The sequence below is a fragment of the Pezoporus flaviventris genome, unplaced genomic scaffold, assembly GCF_033815535.1.
Source record: "Pezoporus flaviventris isolate CSIRO_AGI_PZ_B2104156 unplaced genomic scaffold, CSIRO_AGI_Pfla_v1 ptg000007l, whole genome shotgun sequence".
Classification (NCBI taxonomy): Eukaryota; Metazoa; Chordata; class Aves; order Psittaciformes; family Psittacidae; genus Pezoporus; species Pezoporus flaviventris.
Genome location: NW_026892555.1, coordinates 5,027,039 through 5,044,574, shown reverse-complemented (window position 1 = coordinate 5,044,574; position 17,536 = coordinate 5,027,039). Strand labels below are relative to the sequence as shown.

Sequence of the window (17,536 nt, the reverse complement as noted above, 5' to 3'; positions counted from 1 at the left end):
TCAAAATCTTCATTATGCCTTAAGTTTGTAAAACTCAGACATTGCTAGTGAAACATCTCTCTTGGCACACAGTTAAGAAGAAAAAAGAATAAAAAAAACACTTGACAACTTCATAGTCCTGTAGACACATCAGGTCCCTTTTTTCCTAGTAGAAGATAGAGAACTTTGGTTAGTTTCAAAGGAAAAAAGAAACGAACATACACATTGCCCTTCCTTTAAAAGGAAATAGTGGTGTTTTAGTCTTTTACAAATTTTTAGTTCTTTTGTAGAATTAACAATGGATTTAAGTCAGAAAGATGGCTGCTGTGTCTATAAATAAAAGAAGAAAAGGATACTATTAAACTCTGCATTAAGATTCCTGTCTGAAGAGAAATTAAGTTTACAGCTACGTATTCATCTTCTCCCAGCTAAACTGGGATTTCAGGCTAAAAATCCCACAATGGATCCTACATGAGCTATTCTCTGATACAAAATCTTCCATTTTCAAGAGCTGAAAAAGTGAACTATTGTGGCCAAAGAGCCATAACTATAGAGCAGAAAAGAAGACTAAACCACAAATAACTCCTATGTGACACAAAAATGTAGGTTTGAATAACATTTTATTGTTAGGCTGAAACAGCCTTGTTTTTTAATATGTTGCTGAAAAGATGAAAATATTAATAAACTGTGGTAAAGAACTCTCAGCGCCAATGCAATTTTATTTGAATGACACTCCTAGCTGTTGTATGAAGCCGGACTCACACTTCATGTCTTTTGGGGTAGCTACATCAATGCTTCATGGAATAAGAACACTTCTTACCAAACACCAGTGTCTTAATAATGGGAAGTCATATGATTAATCAATCTCATTACTTAAAAGTCAATTTATCTGCAGTGCAACTGCTATCCAAATGAAAATTAGATTACTGTGTGTATAGTTTATTAATAAACCCCAGTATGTCATTGACTCAACTTGATTATGACACAGCAGGCATGTGATGCACAATATTACAAAGACAATAAACCAGCCTGACAATAGTGGATATAGAAGAGGTTTAGGTACAGGGTAAGGCATAAATCTCTTGAAGTATAAGCAACTGTTCAATTTTTAGTTCTGCAAGGAACATTTTCTTTTTACTTTATTGCAGATGTAGGATCTGTAGATATTTTTAATGTCCAGCTCTTACTGCTGCAGAGATAATCTGAATGCATGAGTCAGTGTGATGTTCAGATCCAGACCTTGTAACCTCCAGAACAACCCCTTGAACTTTCTCACAGGGAAAAACAACTTAGCAGACCCTAAGGGGAATTCAGATGCCCCTGAGGGAAGCCAGTCACACACAGCTCATGAGTCTGCAGTAGATACAACCCTATTTTGGACATATCTAGTGTGTTACATATTTTCTGTGAGTATAGGTTGTGGGCTGAAGAGAGCTTGAGAAAGTACTAGCACATTTTCTTATTTTGTAGATTGTTCTTTAATGGGTTTTCAACCCCAAAAGCATCTTCCTTCATATTTATCTGACAACGAAAAATTCTTATTTCAGTAAGAATAACTGCTTTCTCAATTGTACTTGAAAGCAAAAGCATAGTCTAGATAGAAACTAGTAGAAAAGGAGGGGAGGAGGAATGGAGAAGGGGAAGATCCCTGTTTGCTGAGTACATGACAGGGAAGAGAGTGGAGGACTTAACAAAAAATCACCAAGATTTAAATAGGATTAATTATTGTAACTAGTCTATTAAGCCAAGGAATATGGAAACTGTCAGAGGTGTTCAGAAGTCATTTGGAAAATGCACATGTACAGTCCAAAGCCCCTGGCATTTAATTAGTCTCTGCGTTAAGAAGTGTGAAAGTGTAGAACAAGGAGCCTTCAGGATCTATCATTAAGCAGTGGCACCTCAGCAGCCCAAACACACAGCAGATTAACTCCTAAGCTAGTGGCAAGGGGAGCTAATGACTGATACAGCCTTTCTTTAGAAATGAAGGCAGTCACCTGCGTTTTCAGTAAGAAAACAGCAAGTGAACTACACAAACTAGATGAGAACTAACACAATCTATGGGTCAAAAAAGAAAATTCACTCTCTGATGGACCATGTTTATGAAGAAGAAAAAGGTAAAATAAGATGCATGGCCTAGAGATAATATGTCAAGAATCCTCTACTTCGTATTCAACAGATGGCTTGAAAACATGATTTACTACTAGTAACATCAGATTTCAGTGCAATTCTGGCTTTGCTGGGGGCTTGGTTCTACTGTAAATCCAGCCACCACTGTACTGAAGCTATATGTTCAAATCTTGTCTGAACCATGTGTGGCAGGTTGACCTTGTCTGGCTGCCAGTTTCCCACTGAGCCACTCTATCACTTCCCTTTCTCTACAGGACAAAGGGAGAAAAATGCAACAAAACCCTCACGAGTCAAGATAAGGACAGGGAGATCACTTACTAATTACTGTAATGGCCAAAACAGACTCTACATGGGGGAATTAATTTAATTTATTGCTAATTAAACTGAGTAGAATGAGAAATAAGAAAAATCTAAAACCTCTTCCTTTAGGGCACAACCACCTGATCTGGCATAGGGTCCTACATGGACTGCAGTGGGACAACCTGTGTCATAGAATCATAGAATAGTTAGGGTTGGAAAGGACCTTAAGATCATCTACTTCCAGCCCCCTTGCGATGGGCAGGGACAGGCTGCAGGGGACCCTGGTGTCTGTGGAGTTTTTTCTCTTATATTTTCTCACTTTTCTGTCTCTCAGCTACTGCACATTGCTTTTTACCCTTTCTTAAATATATTATCAAAGAGGTGTTTCCAGCGTTGCTGGTGGGCTCAGCCTTGGCCAGTAATAGGTCCATTATGGAGCCAGCTGGAACTGGCTCTGTCTAACACGGAGGCACAGAAAACCCCACTGTTCCAATCTCCGTCAGCTACAAAAACTATGCCACATATGCCATGACACGAGTCCATCTATTGAGCATGATGACACTAGAAAGGGCAAAGTTTACTTTTATGAGCCAGTCTGCTTCTTGGCTTTGTAGAATTTATGCCACTTCCATGAAATTGATGAAATTGGATCAACTGCATTTAGTAAAAGCCTCAGAAAAAGTAAACCACTAATTCACTGGGGTTGTAACATGCATCTCCTAGATTTGAAGAAGAAGATGCAATAAGAATGATTTAGAATTCTTATGAGTCAGAGGCTTCTACTCAAATGGAAATATTCTGGAAAAATAATCTAGCAGCAATAATGGGGAAAAAAAAAGGTCTTTTTGGTTTACTCTCAATAGGGAAACCTCAAATAAAGAAAATCTCAATTGTTTGCAGCATTATGGAGAACTGAATAATCAGATTCAGTTCCCTAGAAAAGACATCAGACAGAACACACTTGCCCAGGAGATGTATCTGAAGAGCTTAAGCCTGGGGATTTCTCAGATCAAGGAAAATACAGAAATATACATGGAAAGTAGAAAGACCCAAACTCAGCTTTGCAGAGATGAAAAAAAACACAGTAGGATAGACTAACATTAACCATTTCACACCATTTTACAATATAAAAAAGAACTAACCAAAGTCTCTTTAAAAACAGTTTTCCTACATCCTCCTGCCCAGTGAAGCTTTGTCTGCCTTGGATGACAAGATACATTAATTGTTCTTGCCTAGATTTAGCCAGTTGCATCAAATTAAAGTAGCTTATAAATAAACAAATAAACAGAAAGTGTGGCATATCTTCAGGTGAGGGATTTGACAGTTATTTATTTGGAAACAGCGTAGGCAAGGTCCAATGCAATATATATACAAAGTGAGTAGAGTCCTCTGCAGTTTTCATCTAATGAAATGGGTAGGACCCATTCTCATGCCCACTGACGCTGATTGCAAAATTCCCCAAACCTGGACATGTCCATAGTCCAATTGAAGTTATATTTTACAAACACATTCAAACGACTTGGAACAGAATATATACATTTGTAAAGGGGAGTGGAGTTGACCCAGGGGAAAGCATTGCAGCACTGTAAAAAATATTATTATTCTTCCTTCAATTCCTTATGGTTTGATAAAAACTCCACATAAACCGCTATTCACTTGGACTCACTTGGAGCTGGGTTCACTCCAAGAGCAGTTCCTTTTCTAGTTGTGCATTATTATTTTTTCTGTTAAACCAAGAACAATAATCTTTGCTCATTACCATACATCAGGGACAGCATATGCAAAAAAGCCATCACAGTCTATTAAATTAAAAGTCTCAGATCAAAACCAGATGTCATGACTTATAGAGACCCCTGAAGCTAAGCAAATGTACATCTCACCATGTGGAGGTGGAGTGTGTAGCATTCTATTTATAATTGTTTGGGGTGTGATGTTCTGATGACCTGCATGGTAGCAGAGTGCTAAAGCCAGCTTATGATAGAGTGCTTTCATCTGGGTGTTTAGTAGGTCACTTGCTGGGATCATAGAACCATAGAATGGTTTAGGTTCGAAAGGACCTTAAGATCACCCAGTTCCAAACCCCTGCCATGGGCAGGGATGCCTCACACTAAACCATGTCACCCAAGGCTCTGTCCAATTTCACCTTAAATGCTTTTAAAGATGAAGCATTCACCACTTCTTTGGGTAACTTGTTCCAGTGTCTCACCATCCTCACAGTAAAGAGCTTCTTCCTAATATCCAACCTAAATCTCCCCTATTTAATTTTAAAGCCATTGCCCCTTGTCCTATTGCTACAGTCCCTGATAAAGAATCCCTCTCTGGCATCCTTGTAGGCTGCTATGAGGTCTCCACGCAGCTTCTCTCATACTTATTGTATTGGGTCTGGCTGAGTTGGAGTTGATATTCCACACACCAGCCCTCACAGTGCTGTGCTTTGTATTCATAGCTAGGAAGGTGTTGATAACACACCAGTGTTTTGGCTACTGCTGCGCAATGCCTGCACAGTATCAAGGCTGGCTTTCCAATATTCCCCCCTCACCAGTGATCTGGGTGTGGGCAAGATAATGGGAGGGAACATAGTCAGAACAGCTGACCCAAACTGACCAAAGGGATATTTCATGCCATGTAACATCTGCTGTGCAATAGAAGTTAAGAAAAAGGTATTCATTCCTACGACGCTTGTCTTCCAGAGTAGCCACTAAGTGTATTGAATCTCTGCTTCCTGGGAAGTGGCTGGATATCACCTTCTGGTGGGAAGTAGAGATCAAATCTTTTTTTTCCCCTTTCTTCTGCATGCAGCCTTTGGTTTTGCTTTATTAAACTGCCATTGTCTTGACCTACAAGTTTTTGTTATCTTACTTTCTTTGCCCCTGTTGTGCTGGGGAAGCGAATGATGGAGCAGCCTGGTAGGCACCTGGCATTCAGACAAGGTCAAGCCACAACAATTATGCTGTCATTAAAAAAAAGGCAAAAAAAAAACCAAACCTTATGATCAAGCTTCTATTGAATAATTATCAGAAGAGATAGGTAGAAAATAGAGTTTTCTCTATTTTTCAGCTAATGAAAATATTTGAGAAGGAAATAGCGTTTCCTAATCACATTAGACCAAGATTTTTCCATGGAGGGTAAAAGGAAAAATGGGAGTGGAGAATTAGCTGTTCTATTTATCTTCTTACAATAGAGATTTGTGCAGAGGATAATGAAAATTAGGAACCACTCTACAAAGATGCCTCTCTCTTGTGTGATGTACGGATATTACTTTACAAACACTCGAATCCGTTATTTCAATTTATGTGATGTGACTGTCTAACAGAGACGCAGAGGTTGAGGTCAGTTTGTTTGCCAAAAAGCATACAACGACCCAATGGTTCAGATAGCAGCTTCAGGCCAAACATTCTCTCAGCCTGAGTTAATTCCCTGGTAGTTCTCCTACAGTAGCCTCTCTAGGCTAGGATATTTTTAACATTCATACAGAACAGAGCAGCTTTGACAGGAAAGGTTGAGGGAAGCTGAGGGCAACATGTTAATCAGAACCCTCAAATCGGGATTTCCTAACAAGTTAATGATTCCAGAATTCTGGGTTGAGTTTCCTAGACCTGAGGAAACATTTCTGACAAAAGAAACACTTCAAAGCTAGGACTTAACCCCCCCCTCCCCCCCCCGCTAACCAAACAAAACACTCTCCAAACCCCCCCAAAACCTACAAACCCCCAATTAATCATTGTTTTCCAAAAAAACAACTTTGTACTAAACATTGCACAAGTTCTCTGTTTCAGCTGCAGTAAGTAATAAGACCTGCCTTGAGTAAGGCAATGTATGTAACACCCCATCATAAGCACACACAGTACTCTATACTCCAAACACAAACCTTCACAACATCCTTAAGAATTATTTAAGTCCTGTGGCCATTGAATATAAGACCTGAAAGCAAGGATTTTTTACTGAATAAGGAATTTCACCTTACAGCAGATATCTAGCCCGGTGACTCCTGCTGTAAAAGTGCCATTGGCAATCAGGGTTATATCCATACATCTTGCCTTTTCTGAAATGGTTCATAAAGGTGAGAGCTGAACCCAGGAACTGTATATCTAATTGCCAGGTGGTTCATGCAGAAGTGTTTGGAGGGTTCTTCCTCCAACAAAATCACTCTATTAGCAATATGAACCAGGGCCTGCTCTTCACGGATAATGTTGACAATGTGAATATAGAAATAGAAGACAATGTGAAATAGAAGTAATACAGGAATCCTCCTTACCTCTGAAGAAGCGGGTTTGCAGTAGCCAGCTCCAAACACTAGATTTTCTAATGACATACTGGACTGGTCTGGTCCTGCATCCAGGTTGCCTTTACCAAGCCATGAGCCTTTCCCTGGACGAGCAAAACTAAAAGAAGAAAAATTAAGAAGAAAAATAAGAGCAGTATTGTTAAAGAAGATTAACTGTTGCCCCTTTCTTGGCATTCGGTCCAGTGGTTTGAGCATTATCATTCACTCAGTCCTTTCCCTGCTGCCTTACAGATCTTTTTCCAGCGTAATTTCTCAACATTACTTTTCCATCTATGCACATAGATAATACTCTTAATCCAGCTTCTCATCATCTTACATCTTGGGTGATACAACATCTTTCTCTCTGGCTTTAACCATACCACACTTCATTTTCAGCTGTGCAATTGTGAATCTCCCTACACTACCAACATCCTTTATATCTCATCCCAATCTTTTATTACAGATTGGAAGTTTAATTCCCACTTCTCACTGTTCCATGACATAAAGCTTCCAGCACCAAAATTACAAGATGTCAGCCCCAAACTGCATGTCCCTTTCCTGGCTACAGTCCATTCATTTGGGATGTGTTCTCCCATACCCATTCACAACACAATTTTGCTGTTATCCAAATTCTTTCTCAAAAGTCTGACAATTTAAGTAGGTTTAGGCTGAGATCATCGCCTCTCAGTGCTGACTATTGTAGTGTTCCCTTCTGACTGCACCTGTATGTCTCCTGTCTTATAGCATGGACCCATTAAAAGTGAAACTTCTTGTTTGGAGTTTGCTCAGCATTGAGCCTGTCAGAGTCCTGATGAGCAGCTAGGGCTCTTATTCTGGATTAATCTGAGCAAATGTCCGCATCCTAGTAAATTATGTAGGCTGCCTTTATATTCACTGGAGAGGAACTGGTATTTCCAATGTGTGACTCATATCTTTCTGAAGTAGTGATATCAAATAGGTCAGATGCGTTTCACCCTCTAAGCGCTTATTTCTTATTGTGGACTGTGAAGAGATGCTAGGATGACTGCCTTATAAACAGATGAAGTTTGGTGTGATAAACCCCACTGTTAGACCCTGTAATAACGTGCAGTACATAAACTACATCAAGATTTGAAGAGAGAAATCAGGCTACTTGTAGTGAATACAATAAACCAAATTGCTTAGTCTAAATGGTGATGCAAGCAACCATAGTTGCTCTTACAAAGCATGCACTTGGGCCACCACAACAACTTTATGCAATGCTCCAGGCTTGTGGAAGAGTGGCTGGAAAGCTGCTGGCAGAGAAGGAGATGGTGCTGAGGGTGTTGAAAATGAGTTAGTTTGTACCCAGGCAGCCAAGAAGGCCAACAGAGAAGGCTCAGGGGTGATCTTACCACTCTCTACAACTACCTGAAAGGAGGTTGCAGTGAGGTGGGGGTCAGTCTCTTCTCCCAAGTAACAAGCAATAGAACAAAAGGAGACAGCCTCAAGCTGCACCAGGAGAGGTTTAGATTGGATATTAGGAACAATTTCTTCACCGAAAGAAGGTGGTCAGGCATTGGAACAGGCTGCCCAGGGCATTGGTGGAGTCACCACCCCTGGAAGTGTTCACAAACTGTGCAGATGAGGCCCTTAGCGACATGGCTTGGTGGTGGCCTTGGTAGTGCTTGAGTGAAGGTTTAGACTTGATGATCTTAAAGATCATTTCCAACCTAGCTGATTCTATGATACTGTGTAGGTGAAGGTGGAATTAAGCTAATGAACTACAGAGAAAAAAGACATTTACTCAGTAATGCCACTGAGTTTGTGCTACAGCTTTCAGACTGGGTTCACCATCCACAGGCACATGATGCATCCTGTCATCCTAAATTACATCACATGCAGGAGACCTGGTCTCCTTGAAAGAACAAAAGTTTCTAAGATGGAGAGCACAAAAAAACATTTAAAAACCACATTATGCCAGAACTAAAAGGCACTGGGCAGTGTCATTTATTCTGCCAAAACTTTCAATCTGAGGTTATTTCTCTATGTAGATATGTATCATGTGGCTACGTCAGTTCAGATCAGCCATTACTCATGGGTATCTACACCTAATTCAGTTTTTAAGGACAGGTAAAAGTTCTGGCTGCTATTCAGAAGCCCACAACAAAAGAAAGGAAGATTATGCTAAGGATGGATACAAAATGAATGGAAGTGCAGCAATACTTGTTATCACCCAAATAACAGGGGAGGTTCTGATATGCAGGGAAACTGAGTGATGCGTGCAACACCAGAAAAAGAAATCTCAAGCAAAATTAGGTATTGGACTAGTGTCAGAAGGTTAATCATAAATCCTTTCCTTGCCTCAAGTCAATCTGCTCTCTCTTATATATTAGCTAGCATTTATACATTGACAAAAAGAACATTCCATAAGCAAGTGGGGGGTAGAAGACTGTAGCATATATTGTATGCATTAATTTTTGTGATCCAAGAAATTTCCAGCTGGCTGCTTCTAAACAGCATGAATTCCTTCCACAGATTTCATACATTTAATACAGAAATAAATAAATAAACTAAAGCAATTTCAAGGAGCCAAGAGATAAAAACTGCTCTGAGTAATTTCAGATGTTATTGGGTGATATTGTCTGCCCTGGTCTGCTGAAAAGGCTCAGGAAGAAGAAATAAAAACGTATTGCTATGGTATCAGAGAGAGAAGCTTAAACAAATGTTGCATGCACAAAAAACCTCCTCATTTGAATATTAGCAAAGCTTTCAAAGGCTTTAAGGGAGAGAAAAGCACTTTTTAATGCCTTTTTAATTTATTTCTATTTTGCTTTTACAGCAGAGAAGGGATTTTAATCACTTGGTTTTACAGAAATTGATTTCATATAGCACTGTAAAACAAAAACCGTTTTTTGGGAAACCTGCCATAATGTCATCTGTCTGTTGAGGGAAAGTTTAACTGGAAGGCTTACAAACTGTTAAAGTTCCCCTAATGCTTTCTGAACTACATAATGCTTGAAGACAATTTTTACTCACAAAAATGGGTTAATTCCTGTATTTATGCTATTTATTCCTGCAACCACGTTCATTTGTATGAATCTTAACTCTTGGTTATTTACATGACTATTTATTTAATAACACTGATTTAATATAAATATTTATATCCTTATCCTGCATGTTAACCTTAGCTTTTATTTAGAGTCAGGATAAAAAAGATCAAAGGATGCAAAGTGGGTGTGTTTGAGAGAATGAACATGAGTGCAGAATTAATATTTTCATTGAAAGAAACAACTTTTCATTTTTATTTTTTTAGCTGTTCTTTTGATGACCTTATCTATGAGATATCTTTATAGAATCATAGAATCATAGGGTAGTTAGGGTTGGAAAGAACCTTAAGATCACCTAGTTTCAACCCCCCTGCCATGGGCAGGGACACCTCACACTAAACCAAGTCACCCAAGGCTGTGTCCAACCTGGCCTTGAACACCACCAGGGATGGAGCATTCACAACTTCCCTGGGTAACCCATTCCAGTGCTTCACCACCCTCACAGTAAAGAACTTCCTCCTTAGATCCAATCTAAACTTCCCCTGTTTCAGTTTGAACCCATTAACCCTTGTCCTGTCACTACAGTCCCTGATGAAGAGTCCCTCTCCAGTATCCTTGTAGCTCCCTTCAGACACTGGAAGCTGCTCTGAGGTCTCCACGCAGCTTCTCTTCTCCAGGCTGAACAGCCCCAACTTTCTCAGCCTGTCTTCATATGGGAGGTGCTCCAGTCCCCTGATCATCCTCGTGGCCCTCCTCTGGACTTGTTCCAACAGTTCCATTCCAGAAGTTTATCCATCAGAAGAGTCTCCTAGTTCTTACAGAAGCTGTCTATGGATACATACATGCCTATATACATACAGGTGAGAATCATAGTATAATTAGGGCTGGAAAGGACCTTAAATCATCTAGTTCCAACCCCCTGCCATGATTATTTTCTATGAATCTGCCTTTTTGATTTATACTTTTGGCCTCTGTAACATCATTTGGAATGAATTGCACATTGCAATATGTGCTGGACTTTCTTTTGAATCTGCTGTTGGAAAGCTGAACATGGCACCTCTTAGTTCTTATATAGTGCAAAATATTAAATAATCATTCCCCATTTTTTATCTTCTGTGGACAATTCTCTAATATATAAACAAGATGGCAGTTCTCTAGCATAAGAAATGGATTTGCCTTGATAAACATTGGTTCAGATGTATTATTGAAGTAATTCAGAATAAATGCTGTAGGCCAATTTAATAAAACATAATATTCCCTTTGAGATTAAACTCCTCCAAAAAAAAAGAAATAATCTGTTTTATTTTTTCATTCACTGTTTTTTTTTTCAAAATGAAGAGCTTTTTTTTGGTTTTTTTTGGGTTTTTGCTTTTTGGGGTTTTTTGTTGTTTTTTTTTTTTTTTTTTCTGGTGAGCAAAACTTAGTTTCTTCATTGTAGCTTTCAGCAGAATGGGAAAAGCAAAATTTAAAGACTGGGACCTGAATCTTGTTTGGAAAAAAAAACCTAGCTTGCACTATATGAAATGGTCAAACTGTAAAAACAAACAAACCAAAACCCCACACATTCATCATATTCTAATGACCAGAAATTATAATATTCTGATTTTCCCTGCCAATGGCAGGTGGTTGGAACTAGATGATCTTAAGGTCCTTTCCAAGCCTAACTATTCTAGGATTTTATGAAGCAGTAGTGGAAGTTGAAGAAATGAACTTGCTTCCTATTTAGAACAGACCATCTGAAGAAATAACTTCTTTTCCCTTCAGTCCCTTATGTATAAAATATTACTGATTTTAAAAAATATGGAAAATATAAGTAAGTCACATAGAAATAACATCATTCAGAATCAAATCCTCACACCCTTCACTGACAGCACAATTTGCATTTCACCAGGAACTTCCCCCAAGCTCTCACAGATCAGGTAACATGCAATGCACAATACTGATTTCCCTCAGTGCTCTAACTCAAAACTTTAATATGGTGTCGTGGTTTAAGCCCAGAAGGCAACCCAGAACTACTCAGCCACTAGCTCACTCCCCTCCCTTTCTCCCCCAGCTCCCGGAGGGATGGGAAGGAGAATCAAAGGGATGCAACTCCCACGGGTTAAGATAAGAACAGTCCAGTAACTAAGGTATAATACAAACCACTGCTGCTGCCACCAATAATAATAATGATAAGGGAAATAACAAGGGAAGAGAATACAACCACTCAGCACCCGCCGACCGATACCCAGCCCGACCCGAGCAGTATCTAGCCCTTCCAGGTAACTGGCCCCAGTTTATACAGTGGGCATGACGTGCTGTGGTATGGGATACCCCTTTGGCTAGTTTGGGTCAGGTGTCCTGTCTCTCCTTTCTCCCAGCTTCCCCTCCTCCCTGGCAGAGCATGAGACTCAGAAAGTCCTTGGTCAGAGTAATCATTACTGAGCAACAACTAAAAGCATTGGTGTTATGAGCATTGTTCCCAGGCTGAAAGTCAGAAAAACACAGCACTGCAGCAGCTACTAAGGGGAAAAATGACTGCTACTGCTGAACCCAGGATATATGGCTTTTGGCAAACTACTACTAGCACGTGCACAGAGGTTACATGGATGACCCATTGTTCATTTTTGAGAATAATGTGTGGATACTGACAGATTGTGCTCCTCTACATGCTTTCCCCTTACATAAGGAGTTTCGTTAAGGTTATAATCAGTGATTGTAAAATGTTCTGAGCTCCTTGGGTAAAACTGATAAGATTTATTAATATAAAATTTGTAATGGAAACAGATATCTCTTCCTAGATCCCAAAGAGAATAGGGGGGATCTGATTTGAAATATCTTAGTGATTTTGGTTGCTGGAAAATGTTGATTCATTTGTGCTGAGCTTAATTTTAGTTGCTATAAAACTTGAAAGCAGGTAAAACAATGTAGTTGTATTTATTTAGTTTGAGGTAGGGTTATCTTCCTTTTTGATTTGGGGGTGGGAAGTGTTGAAAGTTTGACTCAGAAATAGTCAGGTTTCTCTTATGTGACTTCTTGGCTGGTAGCTTAGGAGAATGGCATACCAAAGTGGAGTTTTATCTTTGCAGATATATAGCAAACAGTAGTGAATAAAGAAAATTCAAAGGAAAAAACATCTAGTTCTTATGCAAGAGTTCTTGGAAGAAAAATTATAAACCACTATTATTTTAATAAATGTATTATGGAAGCAATAGCTCTTTACTGCATAAATATTGCATTTCTTTCTATGGATTAATTTATTTGTAAATAGGATGCGGAGAGAAGATAATTTATTAACTTCACTACCCAGAATTACATCTTTGGCAGTTTTGAATATAAACTGCCCATAAGTAGGTGCCAGCTACATTTACAATCATAAACAAAATTGACCTGCATGTTCTGCATCCAGATTCCAGGGTAGTACAGAGTGTGTGTCACAATAGATATATCAGTTGTGCTTTTGAGGAACAGGAGGATGCCTGGAAATAAAAGAATTTGGGGAGAGAAAATTGCTCAAGGATGGCCAGTTTTTGGCCTGATTCCTCAGTGCAGTGGAGCAGAGCAGAACTATGTCAGGGATGAAACCTTCAAATAGTCCATGTCCCTTTGATTATGTTCCCTCTTCCCAGAGCAGAAGAAGTTCGAGTCACTGAAAAATTCAGTATTTATGTCTTGGTTTCTACCAGAAAAATTTCTATTACAGTCTTTACCTATCTCAGAAGTCATCAAGATTTCTCATTTCTCAAGCAGTAATTTGGATGTGAACAATTAAGAATTTAATATTAACAACTAAAATCCTGAAAACGTACTTTGCTTTTCACTTAGACATATGTATGAAAGTGGGGAAGAGAACAGAAAGTTGAGTAGCATCCAGAAAGCTGTGGCCATCAAATGAGGTGGATTACGTACAGCTCTAAAGCAAAGGAGAGCTTTATGGAAACCACCCTGTACAGAGAGTAGCAGTTTGGTGCTGAAAACCAGCTCCTACATTTCCAGGAAGCTTTCAGGGAAGAAAGTATAAATCGTCTGAAGTCACTGGATAAATTTCCAGTGTAAGACATGCCAACCAGATCCTATTGTCCATGCTGCTTAACAGGAAACAACATATAGGGCACTATCTTCAGTGTGGGAAACTGTGTGGCAGAAAGTATGTATTAGGGTACTTGTTTCAGAGATTATTTACAGGTTGTATTTTTACTTATAAACCATAGCATATATTAACTCCTCTTGGGAAAGAGTGGTGCAGAGGTCTATGGAATTAATGAAGCAGGTAACCATGTTTCTTGCTGCTTGATTCCTAAATAAGTCCAATATAAGAAAGGCACTGAGCTTGCAGCATACCTGAGACTTAGTACACCATGAACATATCCCTTTGGGAAAAGCAGAAAATTTCTTGAAGTCTGAACTGTGCTGAAGCAAAACAACTGATGCTGGGCTAATAATTGCTGGTTGCAGTTATAGACTGGACCAGCCGTGAAGCTGGTGACAGGGAGCTAAGGGAAAAGTCGGTGCCTCAGGCCAGAAATCAATACAAAACAGAAAACTGGAGCCCAAAAGCCCTAACTCAACCTTCCTCCTACAACTGCTTATGCACATTTGGCCTCTGGAGCTTAGGTAAGAGAATAAAAAAGCAGTTTGTGAAAGCCAGTGCATTCAGCAGGAGAGTAGTCTCAAGCCTGAACACTGCTCCTTTTTTCTCTTTTGACAGACTTTCTGGTATCATCTGTCACCATGGGTAAAATAAGGTTGCCAGAGTCAAGCCCTTTACTTCTCAAAGAGAACTCTCATTTCTTTGATGTTAGGAGAGACATCCCCCAGCTCCTGCTTTAGGTTCTCCTCTATTCCACCCACATTCCAAAAGTCTGAAGATACTGCTCCATGACCTGCAGCCGCCAAAAGCACTCAGTGCAGACACAACTGTCCTGCACACCAACTATCACTGCAGGGAGCATGCATGTGGTTGGCATGCAGTGGTGTCACAAATGTGCTGCTGTACCTGGTGGAAGGGGTTGGGTGTAGGGCAAGACAAGGGTGAAGGAAGCAGTGTTTTGGGTTGAGGCAACATCTATTGCAACCACTGCATCCTACACTCCTGTTCTCCCCTATTACTGTACTTCTGCCTGGAAAACTAAGGTTTTGGAGTTGGCCTCAAGTGGTCCAGCTTCCACAGCAACTTCTGGGGTGCTCCCCATTTAGAACTCTAAATGTTAAAGCAAGAATTTTCAAGTTATAGCTCAGTGTTCTGCAAGGACACCCAGCCTCTTCGCTGCTGCTCAAAGTTCCCTCTGCAGCAACATTTCAGAGGGATATAGCTGCTCAAAGAGCCAAGAGAGATGATCTGAGCCCCAAGGTGTCACAGTGCTCCTGGTCATCACACATCTATACCAAATAGGATTGTTGTAGAGATACCACAGCTGGAGGTAATTTGACTGCAAGTCTGCCTCATTACCATTCTATTCAGCCTCTCACCTCCTTAGTAAATACATAAAGCCATTAGCAGCTGCCAAGAATTGGGACTCTCTTAAAAAGCTGAGGGTTATACTCTTTAGAAAAGCTGAATCGCAAAATTTCCATCCAGAATCATAGAATAGAATCATAGATTATAGAATCATAGAACAGTTTGGATTAGAAGGGACCTTCAAAGAACATCTAGTTCCAACACCCTGCAATGAGCAGGGACATCTTCAACTAGATCAGGTTGCTCAGAACTACATCCAGCCTGTCCTTGACTGTCACAGGAATAGGACATCCACCACCTCTCTGGGCAACTTGTGCCAGTATTTTACCACCCTCATTGTAAAGAATTTCTTTATCACATCCAACCTGAATCTCCCCTTTTAGTTTAAAAAATTGCCCTTCATTGTATTGCAACAGGTCTTGCAAAAAAGTCTTTTCCCATCTTTCTTATAAGCCCCTTTTAAGTACTGAAAGGCTGCAGTAAGGGCTCCCCAGAGTCTTCTCTTCTCCAGGCTGAACAACCCCAACTCTCTCAGCAGCTCCTCAGAGGGGCTTCATCCCTCTGATCATTTTCGTGGCCCTTCTCTGATTCATGTCTTTCTTCTACTGAAGACACCAGAACTGCACTCAGTACTCCAAGTGGGGTCTCACCAGGGCAGTGTAGAGGGGCAGAATCACCTCTCTTAACCTGCTGGTCATGCTTCTTTTGATGCAACCCAAGATACAGTTGGCTTTCTGGGTTGCGAAAGCACACTGCCAGCTCAGATCCAATATTTCATGAACCAATACCCCCAAGTCCATCTCCTCAGAGCTGCTCTCATTCCATTCAACCCCCAGCCTGTATTGATACCAGGGGTTGCCCTCTCCCAGGTGCAGAATCCTGCAAAGAATCCCAGAAACATGAATTTCACTCATTCTCAGTTTGGTCAGAGGTGAGGGCTTCAAAGTCTCAAACCTAATGTAATATTGATCATGTAAGAATTATTAACCAGGACAAACATCAATGTCAAAATGTTCTCTTGTCAAAAAACAGGAGTCAATGGAAGCACCCTGGCAAGGTTTGCTCAACAAGAGCTATTTGTGGGTGTACATTACCCTGCAGGGAAAGGCTTGACTCAGTCTTGATATTTTCCCTACTGTTTTCACTGTTGAAATACAGGCAACAGGGAAGAACTTTGGGGAAGAGTATTGAATATACCCAGAAAGCTAACAAGACATGAAAAGCTGAGTCTACAGCACATATATGAGCAAAAACCTCTGCTTCAGGCAAAGTTGTTTTCCAAGTATCCAAGTGTATCCAAGGATAACTTCAGGACAGCAGTGAATTTCAATTGTACATAATATGTGACGCTTATTTTCAGGGTAGGTCTAGAACTATTCCTGTTTTACATTTAAGTGTATACATATGTGTGGAAAAAATATGTATATACATGTAAAGTACGTACTACGATGGCGCAGTTCAAGGTAGCAAACTAAACACAGTGAAATACTGCATGGATATTTTTCCCAGACAATGCAACTATCTGGTGTTTATTATTTCCATAATGTGACAGAAAAAACTTTACAGTCATTTGGGTTCTATTGTGTTACAAAAATAGAGATCTGATTGTACAATTAAACCCTTTTGTCTGTAATGCTAGTAAACTCCAAGAAGGAAGGCTTTGAGTTGTGAGAAAACCAGATTTTAGTTGGCTGGTTTTGTTTCAGAATGCTTGGAACTGGCATTCCTTTGGGACTAATGTCTTCACCCTGATTTATATTTAGAGAATGCTCAATATAAAAAGGAGCTAAATCCTCAGTATCACACTTTAAAATTATTTTACTGCCTTAAGCGATTGAGACTTTATATTGCATTGTCAAAAACCTTCATTCCACTGCATTAAGTAAAAATATTGTATAGTTCATAAATGTCCACAATATTATATTTTAAAAGCTATAATAATCTGACTATGGAACAGTTGCTCATCAGTTAGACAAAAATATTAGGAGATTTATGCCTAATAACAGTAGCGAGTCCATTCATTAGAGGATAACAAAGCACTGAAAACAGTTATTAAACATGATAACTTGCTCTTTCATCCTTTTATATAGTAGAACAATGGGCAAATTATCTGAAGAAAATTATCTAGTTAGAAGGAGTCTGTTACAATCTAATTCACTATTTTAAAAGTCAACAGATAGCAGGGAGAGATATAGCAGTTACACCTGTACCTCAGCTGCTGAAGAAAAAGGTATGCCAGTCTGATCCATAAATATGAGTCACATCACTGTCACAATTCAGCCTCTTACAGTCTCAATTCATTCTACGGCACTGAGCACAAACAATGCCTTTACACAAATGGAGAACTGAAGCAAAGATGCATTAAGTCAAGACACAAAACCTGAGCTAAAAAGGGTCTACAGGTTCATCTTTTCTTTCTGA

The 17,536-nt window shown here is 39.7% G+C and overlaps 1 protein-coding gene across 2 annotated transcripts in view; it reads right to left on the bottom strand.

The window, feature by feature from the left end:
- Window positions 1–17,536, bottom strand: part of FAM135B (family with sequence similarity 135 member B) — a 192,872-nt gene that overhangs the window by 45,697 nt on the left and 129,639 nt on the right. For both annotated transcript variants that reach the window (XR_009742414.1, XM_061447680.1), the window contains exon 7: window positions 6,662–6,788. Coding sequence is in view for 1 of the 2 variants with exons in the window: in XM_061447680.1 (XP_061303664.1) it covers window positions 6,662–6,788 (127 nt within the window). In the remaining variant the exon portion in view is untranslated. The remainder of the gene's footprint in view (window positions 1–6,661; window positions 6,789–17,536) is intronic.